Raw genomic sequence first — 10,827 nt, 5'->3', positions numbered from 1 at the left:
AATAAGATGGTCCCCTCCTGCAGCCCACCTCTTTCAGCATTGCCATGGCTGAGCAGGCTTGCGATAGATGTGGGAACTTTGCTTAAGTTCTGTTATTTTGTTTTCTTTATTGATAGTTCCCTTGTTTTCTTTTCCCCTAGTAAGCATTCCCCCTTGAGTTTACACCAGGATCCCTTAAAAGTCCTGATGAGAAGGGGGAGGATGGTCCCGGAATTAGGGTATTTGTCTGGGACTTGTGGGGTTCAATTCACTGCTCTGCCACAGACTTTCTCTATGATCTTGGGCAAGTCTCTTAGGGCTTATCCTTACTGCAGGGTTAACTCAGGCTCTTACTCACCTGTTGCCCCTCGCCTCCTCCTGTCCACACACAAAACCTCTTCCCCAAGCTTGGTGGGGCTGCCAAAGCCGGAGTGCTGTTCATACTCTGGCTTGTAACCTACCCATGCGGCAGTGAGGACCCAGGTTCAATCACTTGAGTGTTGCTAGTTCTCCAAAGCCTTCCCATGCTTCCTCCCCTGCACCCAGGACAGACAAGATTTCCCACAACTCACTGGAAAAGAATCAGAGTAGTGGCCCTGGGAACTTAGGCTGTGCCCCCCAAACACATCCTCATGAAAGCTGGAGGGATGCTGTGGAAAATACTTATGGATCCAGGCATCTGTTCACATTGCCTGTGAGCTACCCAGGCCCAGGTCAGTATGAAAGCCAGTCAGATAATAGTAATGTGAGGGAGGTTAACAAAATTAATGACTAGCTCTAACCAGTGCCTGTCCAGCTGATGGGCCCAGTTCCTCCCCCCCCCCGCGCAGACCAAACTAGTGATTACATCTGTTTTTCTCCTGGAACATATTAAAATAACAATAGATCCCACCCCTCCACCAGGAGCAGATAAATTCTCACTCCTCCCTCCCTGCATTCTTCCCCCTGTCTCTCCTTCCCCACCTCCTTTTCCTTCCACTTCCTATGCCCCCCCTTTTCTGAACCCCATGAGCAGTGTGTTTCACCCCCCCCCTTTTCTAAACTGAGATGGGGGGAGCTGCAGAGAGATGGGGGGCAGAGGACAAGGGCAACGTCACTTTCCTTTTCCCGACACCGGCCCAGTTCCTGCCCCACATGTAGGCCGGTACACGACACACCCCAAAGCCCTGCCCCTGGCAGCAAGGAGAAACACGCCACCAAATAAAGCCAGATCAAAAGGGGTATTAGCTGGTAATCCCATCGCAGCTGCGGGGGCAGGGAGGGGAGCTCCCCCTCTGAGCTGTGAAGGGGGGGGGTGTCTCCGATTGCCAAGCCCTGCACCCCTGGATCTGAACATGATGGGGAAGGGGGGTAGAGATTAGTACTTCTCCCCTCCCCAATATCCATACGTGGGGGGGGGGCGCGGTCTTGCCCCTCGCTCTCCAGATCTGGGCACCCTTTGGGGGTGTAACTAATCCGCTCCCTGATCTAGCCCCCGAGCCCCCATTCCGACTGGGCGGGAGGGGACCGCCCCTCTCCCTGCCCCCTTCGCTGCCCCGCTGGGTCCTCCCTGCCAGCAGCAGCTGACCCGAGTGGGGAAAACCTGCGTCTGCACCAGCTCCGCCCCTGCTGCCGCCTTCCGCCCAGCTGCGCGCCCCGGCGGGGCTTATGGAGGCCGGCGGCGTCTGGACGCGCAGCGCTGGAGAGGGAGGCCCGGAGCTGCAGCGGGGCAGCTGGACCAGGCGGGTAACTCTCGGAGCCGTGCCTGGGGCCGGGGACGCACAGAACAGCCTGTATAGGGGAGGTGCCGAGGGACATTAAATCAAACTGTAAAGCCTGTGTATGATGGGAGCCGCTTCCAGCCTGGGGCTGCCTGGAAGAGCCTCCTGCTCTCTCCCGGAGGGCTGGGGCTCCCAGCGGCTGCTCCCTCTGTCCTTGCTGGGGGCTCAGACCCTCCTGGGGCTCTCTAGGGAGTGCTGCCCCCACAGAGCCCCCCACCTGTCCTAGGCAAGAGCTTTCCTGTGTCCCCCGGTGGGGAGAAGCTATGCTGGGTTCCTGGCACACCCGGGCACTTGATAAGTTAACTAGGGCATGCTGCTGCCATATATTGGATCGGGTCCCCCATGTGCCTTCCTCCCTCGCCCCCCCGCCCCGAACAGGACGTGGAATGGGGGTGGTGGTGGGTAGGGGGATGGCATCCACCTCACTGCGCTGTGCCCTGTCCCAGGGATGGGGCTGGCATGGTGGCTGGGGAGTTTTGAATGCCCGATTAAGCAGGTGGTGTGTCTCGCTTGTGGCCGTGTGCTCGCTCTAGAGGGCGAAAGCCCGAAGAATTGCCTCTCCCCCTAAGCTATCTACTCCCTAGCGTAGCTCTGCACCCAGCCATGCACCGACTTCCCCTCTCCTTCCTTTGTGCCCCCATCGCCCTACACACCTTTCCGCTTTCCTAAGCCTTTTCCGTGGCTTGTGCCGATATTAGATTACTATCGCGCAGGTGCTAGTTATCTCATTGTCACGCTCAAACCTTTTCTTTCTTCTCCAAACCATCCCCACACCCCCACCCAGCTACTTTTCATGCAGCATGCTGGCTGATTCACAGAGGATACCGCTCTGCTAGAGCAGCCAGCTAATGGACTTTAAGGCAAAGTGGTGGAGGTCTAGGCATTGGATGTAGAGGATCTGGCTTTGCCTCCTGTTGATGAGATAAGGTGTGTCTCATGGGATCAATTAAAAAAAAAAAAGTAATTTCCTTGTGCTCTCCCTGTCAGTGGTAGGCACCCGTAGTCTCTAGTCTTGGAGTGTAAGCTCTTTGGGGCCGGGACCATCTTTGTGGGTTGGTGCGGAACCTAGCACAATGGCTTCCAGGCGCCATTCCCATACACGTGATGGTCTCTCAAATAGACCCGCAGCCATATGTTGAGCACTTGGCTCCACCATGCCAAAATGGGGCAGCAACACAGTCAAGATGTGATGCAAGCAGGGATGGGGATTTTGTGCCCCCCCCCCGTGCCTCTCTTTGCCAGCTTGAAATGGGTGAAGTGGCTGTTTGTGAAACCTCTTCAAATTTCAGTAACCGGAACAGGCCTGTGGAGAAGCTGATTGGCAAACGTGCCTATGTGGGGGGCAAAAAGGTTTGGTATGATGACGAAAGTACAGGGTTGAGGATGGTTCTGTGTGTCTTTTGCATCTGAGTCCTTGGGTGTAGCAGCTGGCGCTGATCGGTGTTAACTTTGGGGGTGGGGATCTTTTTAGATGGATTACTTCACCAGTAACGTTCTTTCTCTGTCCATTCTAGGATGATGCTCTCCGTCATTTTCCAGGTGACCTGCAGCCTGACTGCATGGCTCTCCCTTTATGCCTGTTTCTGCTATTGGAATAAGCACCGTACTTACGAGTGGAGTTGCCGTCTGGTCACTCTGATGCATGGGGTCATTGTCACCTGCCTCTCTGGCTACGTTGCTCTTATCGATGGCCCCTGGCCTCTAACTCACCCAGGTATGTTTGGTGGAGTTTTGCCCTGGGACGAGTGATCTTCTCACTGAAAAAAGGCAGTGTCTCTGTCCTACTGCACCTGTGATCAGTGCAGGAGGATTAGTTCTCTCTCTTTAGAGCTCCCTTTGCTATCTCTTGATGTCTACACCAGGTCTCCCTCTTTCATGCTCCCATCTACGCTTGGAGCCCTGTTTTCTTTGCCTGCCTGTAGGCCAAGCTCATATGACCTCCTTGAGACCTATCTCCCTTTCTTTCAATCCCTGACTGCCGATCCCCACCCTCAGGCTTTCTTTTCTTTTCTTTTCTTTTCTTTTTTTTTTACTGTTTTCCCCCAGTTGTACTTAACAGTATGCTGAAATTCCTTGGGGCAGGGCCTTGGCTAAGCTATTGGGCAAAGTGCTGGGCACATTTCTAGACTTCATCCAGAATAAAGAAACTCTTTTCTTTACTCCCATCTCTGACTTCATCCCATATCCTGCATGTCTTCTCGTCCTCTGGAAGTCAGTGGGATTCCTGCTGTTGGTGTGAGGACAATGCCTGACTGTAACTTCAAGTATCAGGCCCCTAAACTGAGAGATCTCTCTAGTGGTGATAGACTCTCCCACACGCACAACCCTGCTGCTTTGGTGGCTTATAAATAGGCTTGGTAGAATTCAGTGTTTCTTAACTTTGGTGAATAATATCAATTGTTCATTTTAAAACTTTTTATTTTGTATTTTTATAAATTTAAATGTTCACAGTTGTGGGAAACTATGTGGGGAGGTCAGATAATTATTTAATGACAGTAGAAGTTGAGATTCAAAGAGTTCAAGCTTTAAAGTTGTGAAAACACAAACTGAGAGAGACAAGGTGGGTGAGGTAATATCGTTTTTCGGGCCAACTTTGGTTGGTGAACGAGCCGAGCTTCTGAGCTCCACAGAGCTCATGGGCCCACAGACCTGGAGAAGAGCTCTGTGAAGCTCGAAAGCTTGGCTCTTTCACCAACAGAAGTTGGTGCAATAAAAGATATCCCCTCACCACCCTTGTGGCTGTCATATCCTGGGACCAACGTGACTACAACACTACTGCAAAACCCACCAAGTGTCAATGTCCCATGTCAAGATATAAAAAACAAATATCCTACGTCCAGAAATGATTTGTTGATAGAACTATTCATTCCCTTGTCCATCTGTAACCAGCCTAATTCAGAAGCCTAAATCACTGGATTTTGACTCTAACAAGTTCTCAAACAGCATTTTTCTTGCTTTCCTTATCTGTAAATTTCAATTGTTATTGATAGAAATATTTTGATGGGTTTGTGTGTGTACAGTGAAATCAACATTTAAGGATTAAAAATCTGATCTTTCCAAGCCTGCTTCTAGAGGCTATTCATATCCCTCACCTCACCAGGGATGAATTCCCCTGCACAGACATAGCATAGGGCTGTCATAAGCAGCCATCTGTTGCCCCCTCACAAACTCTGGCACGGTGGGTGTGCCAGGGATGGGAGGAGTTGGGTCCATAGCGTATGGCACTACAAGAGTTCTGTCTGGTAGTCCATTAGAAGAGCCTATCCTGGGCTGCTAAGCGGCCTAAAGGAACCTGTGGGCTACCACACTCCTTCATTCCCCCTCTTCAAGCTTTGCCTTCTCAATTTGACCCAGAAGCATCTGCTACCATTAGTGCATGCAGCACTATAGAGTTTTAAGGGTATACACTTCGGATCGTAGAAATGGGGGAAGAGGACTGTGTGGGAGAGAGGGCTCTTGCTGGACAAAATCCCTCCCACCCAACAAGCCCGAGATGTAGAGGATGGTTTGTTTGGGTCCTTCACTTGGTTTTTGTCTTGCCTTACCTATTTAAGGTCGTTGTCTCTGCCTGCAGACTTAACCTGAGATCTGAGAGTCAAGCTGGGTTCTTTCTGACTTGTGCATCGCCATGGAGATTTTTGCCTTCAGTGACACCTATGCTGTTCCATTGGTAGAATATACCCTCGCTCCAGTTGCAAAACTAACCGTTCTACTAACGACGCACAAGGCAGAGCCGACTTCAGCTCTCTTTGAGCTGTGTAGGCTCTGCTGTGCTAATGGAATTCAGAAGTAGTAAAACTGGGGGAGGGTGTCTTCTGCACTCAAGTTGGCACCTCGGACTCTGCATACACCCAGAGAGCAGATCTACTGAGTGAGCAGCCATTGTTTTTCATAGTCTGGTGAACTGTATTACTAGGTGTCCACTGTGTAGCTTTCCTCTTAGAATGGAGCCCTTAGGAGCATCCTTTCTCAGTTTAATGTGCATGTCTTTCCTTTCAGGGACGCCAAACACGCCTCTCCAGGTCCGCGTGCTGTGCCTTACCTTGGGTTACTTTATCTTTGACCTCAGCTGGTGCATGTACTTCAAGACAGAAGGAGATCTCATGCTGTCTCATCACACATTGAGTATTTGTGGCATGGTGCTCGTGCTGGGGCTCGGCAAGTCAGCCACCGAAATCAATGCCATTGTCTTCGTCAGCGAGATCACCAACCCGCTGCTGCAGGCCCGCTGGTTCCTGCGGGAAACTGGGTGCTACCACAGCTTCGTCGGGGAAGTGGTGGATTTCTCCTTTGTGGCTCTCTTTATGGTGCTGCGGATTGGGGTGGGAGGCCAGATCATGTATTCCGTGATCGTCTCATCCAGGCCCATATGGCTAATCAAGGCTGGAGGCCTGGCTATGTACATCGTGTCCCTGGGGTTCATGATCGCAATCTGCAGCTTCGCTAGGAGAAAAGTGTTGAAAAAGTACCATGCCTGGAGGAGTGCGAGTGGTGGGAACGTGCCCCTGAAAACCAATGGGCATCTGACATCTCATTAGCCTTGTGCTGAATGGACTAATGTGTCTAACCTGGCACTAAGGGGCTGGAAATCCTGGCCTGGACAGTTGAGTCCTGTGAGAGAGAGAACCGTTCAACACTGGCAATAATGTGAAATGGACCATTTAACACTGGTTATCATGAGCTAGGCCTGGATGAGCCGGAATGAGATGGTTCTGTGGGTGTCTAGCAAATGCTGATGGGGAAGGGAATCCTACAGAAGGGTGTGAAGGTACTAACTTCTCCAGCACTGTTACAGACTCAAAAGGGAGGCTAGCTACCACTCGAGCTGTTCAGTCTGCTCCAGGCAAACTGCACAGTCCAGGCACACTCTGTAACTCCAACTTACTTCTCGGAGATAGTAGGTCTGTGGGGAGTCTGATCTTCCCAGCTCTGTTGGCTGTGTGAAGTCGCTTGCTCTCTGCCTCGCTTTTCCAAGCTGCATAATAACATCATGCACACTTGGACGAGAGGCACCACACAAATGCCAAGTATTTATTGTGGTTAAGCTTGGTATCTTTAGAAGAAAAGTTGTTTTTTGAAGGGATGGGACTGTAGTTGGGCTAATAACTGAGGCAATGTCTTTGCCTGGTTGTTTCTAATGAAATGCCTCTTTCTCCCTTAGTCCTGCCTCTGCTATTGGTATTTATACTCACACAACCCAATTCTGGTCTTATTTGTGGCACTGTAACTTCAGTGGAGTTACTCTGGTGTCTCACTAGCAAAAGTGGGATCAGAATTGGGCCCATCTGCTTAGCACACTTCTTTTTAGAGAGGTCTTCCCATGGAGTGGTTCTTGTTGGCATTCTTGGCAATGCAAGACAATGGACTGAAGGGGCTATGGAGACCGAAGCCCACCCCTCACCCTGCTGCTAAAGGGATCCTTCCAGGGGAAGGATAGAGGAGAATCTTGTCCTGATTCCATACCTGCTCTGCATATGAACCATCTCCAGAGGTGTGAAGCCAGACGCTTTTGTTAGTGCTAAAGTCACATGAAAACCAGACACTGTTTTGCAGACGTGACCGTTCAATGTCTGTGCGCAGGTGTGTAGGCTTCAATGCAGTGCCCCTTCCCGGGCCTTGTTGCCCTGGATCTGACGCAATGGGTACCAGTTCTCAGGGGCACGTGTGTTTTCATCTCCCTGCACTTGCATTTGATATCCCTCTGGCTTTACTGTGTGGATTGCATTGTGCTGGAGACAGCCGCTCACGTTTCAGCTCTGCTGTAAAACCTCTCCTGTTACAGCTGAGGAACGAATGGCCATGGGTTGGCCTCAGGCTACCTAGGTTGAATTCCCCACCCCTTCTGAAAGTTCATCACGCTGGGAAGGGTGAGCCTTCCCCCTGCTCTATCAAAGCCATGGTGTCACTGCTACTGGGGGAGTTTGAAGATGGGATGAATGACTTTAGTGGGGAATACGGCTCCCGTGGTGATCAAGGGTCTTCTATTCCCCACCCCCTTATTCGGAACCTATTGTTGCTGCCCGGCTTTGCGCTGTTATCTGCCTTGGGGTTGAGGGTGGGGGAAGTGGTGCACTCAGGTGAATGAGGAATGCAACAGTGTGTGAGAGGTGGGGTAGTGAAGGGGAGTAAGTGGGGGGAGAGAATCTCATGTGGGGACAGGAAAGGAAGCTGCAGTTGCAAGGAGCAAGTCGAAAAATGAAGGGGAATTGGAAGAAAAAGAGAGACGATGCAGCCTCAAAGGTGGTTAAATTTATTCTGAATGCGTTATGGCTGGCAATACAAATGGAGTCTTTATGGAAATACACGTGCAAATCAGCTGGAGCCCTTGGCTATGCTAAGGTTGTGTGACGGGACTAGCATGAGGCATGAACTCCTTGCCCAAGTTTGATTATTAATGCTCCAAGCTGATAAGATTTCTAATAAAGTGACAGTCTTTTGTAACATACATTTGCTGTGCACCGTCTCTCTTTAAACGCAGGATGGTAGGACCCAGTATGGTTGTGGCTTGCTTGCTTGCTGACCTCTCTCCTAAAGCAAATGCATTGCCTTCACCTGCTAGCTGCTGTACTCCAGAACCTTTTTGGGTCCAGTTCTGTTGGCCAAAGCATCTGCTTGACAGAGCAAGGAGCCAAGAGATGACCCAGAAGTCTGACCCAGAAGTACTTGCTTTTCTCTCTCCCCCCCTGCACGGCTGTGGACTTGATTGGGAGATGGGTGCTCAATGGCTTAATTAGGCAGGAGGCTGATTAGCTGTTCCCAGCTGATGGATTGATGGTTCTGAATAGCTCAAGGAGAAGAAGGAAGTGCAAGAGGAAAAGGTAGGTGGGTCCAAGGGATCAGGATCTCAGGCAAGGAAACCTTTATGTCAAAGACTCCAGAGAGTGGGCTAAAGCGTCCACTTGTATGTCGCTGCACAAGGCTGTACTGATGAACTGGTGGAAGGGACCAAACAGGTGGTTATAAAACTAGAAAGCATCAGCCTGTTTTTGGTTGCCCAAAGGACAGAGAAGGTAGTCCTCTTACAATCAGCTTTGGGACACCTAGACTCACTTCTCAGAAGGGCCAATATGGTTCTGATAGCAAGTACTATGCAGTATGTGTATAGGTTTTAGGGGGAATCTTAGATGAGACCCTTTTAAACCAAGGTAGTGTCCGCTCTTGCTGGGCAGGAAAGGTCCTATGGCTCTTTGCTTAAAAAAGAGGTCTTCTAAAATGACCTTGTCTAAAATTCCCTTCTTGTTCTGGCTGTACCCTGTCGTCCACTGCTGACGTCCAACCCAGAGGTGGCTGTGTTTTTTAGGAAAACCTTTATATAGTAAGCAGCTGGTAAAATGCTTCGGCAGGGACACTCAATTAACATTAAAAAGAGGGACTATGTGAGAGGCCTTTATGTCCCAGTCTCCCAGTGCTAGCAGCCCTTTATAGTTCTCCATCTTCTCTTCCAGGTGTAAGAAGATGAAGTCTCTTTATGCACCATCCCCTTCCCAAACTAGAGACAGCTGATGGATCTGAGTTAGAAATCACTGTTAAATCTGCTATTGTTTTGGATGATTTGATCCTTAATAAAAACAAGCAGGTCCCCGGAATGATGGGATAGTTGGCAGATAAAACTACAGGAAAATCACTTATCAAAATACACTTATCAAAAGGAAGTGCCCAGAAATCTTCAACTAACTCCGCTTGTAATTTGAGGGGAGCTACTGGGGCTCCCCTCAAATTACACAACTCACTGTTTGACAAGAAATATCTTTGAGATTTGTAAGTCATGCAGCCTAACAAATCTAGCGTTCTATTACTGTGCACGTTACGCCCCTCGTGCTAACTGGAATGGAAAAAGGAAAAAATGTAGGTTGAAGGATAGCCTACAGATGAAATGACTGTCCTGGGACTCCGGAGATCTGGGTTCAAATCCTGGCTCTGCCCCATACTTTCCCCTGGGACACTGGGCAAGTCACTTGTTCTCTGTACCTGGGTTTCCCCATCTATAAAATGGGTATAATTAGACCTGGAAGAGCTAGATTTTTATTGGCAAATTTCAGTTTCACTGACCACACCAAAACTGACATTTCCATCCATAATAATCAATTTATAGATCGGCAAAGTAAGAGAGATGCTGCTTGAGAACTTTTCAGAGCTTAATTTAAGGATGTTTACTTTGTATGTTTTGATGTGATATTGACCATTTATGTTTTAACTGTTGTAAAGTGGTCACTCGTTGAATCTCATTATCGACTATTAAAAAATTGTCTGGTCCCTCCTAATTTCCTGCAACTGTGAAAATTTGATAAACATAAACTTAATCATCACTTTGTACAACTGAAAATGTAAATTGATGCTTAAAAATAAATGTGTTGAAATTATTTTAAAAAATCAAAAATTGAATTCTCCCAGGTGTAGGTATAAAATTTCCTGTGTCTGTCCTGTCTAATAAGACTTTATCTAGAGCACCTGGGCTGATGGGGGCCCTGATCTCAGTTGGGCCCTTAACACTGCTGTATTACTGCCAGTCACAGTGCTGGTTGTTCCTCCCTGAGTCCTTCAAAGCAATGCACTACCTCCGACTTCCTAGGCTGTGGCTGTCAACACTGATTCTTGCAATCTATGGTACTGGCAGCAGCAGATCAAATGCCATGACTCTGCCGGTTTCTCAAACAGGATTTGAGCCTGGGGTCTCTACAAGCCTGGCCTACCTCAGCAAAGGCTGAGGCATGTAGAAATGGGGAAAAAGCTGTGTGGGAAAAGTAGGGTTGTTCCCTTACAGGAGAGGTTTAGTTTCATCACCCCTAAACTATGAGCTGCTTGAAATAATAGGAGCCTATACCTGATCTACCAGAAAGCCAAGTTTGAGTGATACATAATGCACGGCACAGTGCATATGGGAACTGAGCCATGCTCTACAGCACAAACCACACCCGGCCAGCCTTAAATGTCTCATTAGGTAAAGCGTGATAAATGTTTCTCTTGTTGCAGATGTGGGGGACTGCTTTCATCTCTCTCTCTCTCCTCCGTGAATCTGAGAAACATACACCCTACCCTGAGGAGGATTTTGTGGGTGCAGTGATGAGCCTGGGTTGGATGAGCAGAGGCC

General features: G+C 49.3%; 1 protein-coding gene across 3 annotated transcripts; it reads left to right on the top strand.

The window, feature by feature from the left end:
• The first annotated feature begins 1,555 nt into the window (after nucleotides 1-1,555).
• Nucleotides 1,556-10,023, top strand: LOC311511274 (TLC domain-containing protein 5-like). Of its 3 annotated transcripts, none has more exons than XM_084611703.1 (3): nucleotides 1,556-1,700; nucleotides 3,254-3,453; nucleotides 5,739-10,023. In XM_084611703.1, exons 1-3 carry the CDS (start codon nucleotides 1,627-1,629, stop codon nucleotides 6,275-6,277), a joined length of 813 nt encoding a protein of 270 aa, XP_084467829.1. In that variant the 5' UTR covers nucleotides 1,556-1,626; the 3' UTR covers nucleotides 6,278-10,023. The 3 variants fall into 3 exon arrangements, with proteins under 3 accessions (XP_084467829.1, XP_084467830.1, XP_084467831.1); XM_084611704.1 differs by having other exon boundaries at nucleotides 1,577-1,704; XM_084611705.1 differs by lacking the exon at nucleotides 1,556-1,700 and adding an exon at nucleotides 2,533-2,666.
• Nucleotides 10,024-10,827: the final 804 nt, after the last annotated feature.

This window comes from Lepidochelys olivacea (assembly GCF_965140295.1).
Source record: "Lepidochelys olivacea isolate rLepOli2 genome assembly, chromosome: 22".
Taxonomy (NCBI): domain Eukaryota; kingdom Metazoa; phylum Chordata; order Testudines; family Cheloniidae; genus Lepidochelys; species Lepidochelys olivacea.
This window is presented reverse-complemented; position numbering and strand designations above follow the sequence as displayed.

Excerpts from the sequence above, each read along its gene's own strand:
- LOC311511274 (XM_084611703.1), top strand. The coding sequence starts at position 1,627 with ATGGAGGCCGGCGGCGTCTGGACGCGCAGCGCTGGAGAGGGAGGCCCG. Across the intron at positions 1,701-3,253 it reads CAGCGGGGCAGCTGGACCAG|GATGATGCTCTCCGTCATTT; the intron begins GCGGGTAACTCT and ends TGTCCATTCTAG. Across the intron at positions 3,454-5,738 it reads CTGGCCTCTAACTCACCCAG|GGACGCCAAACACGCCTCTC; the intron begins GTATGTTTGGTG and ends CTTTCCTTTCAG.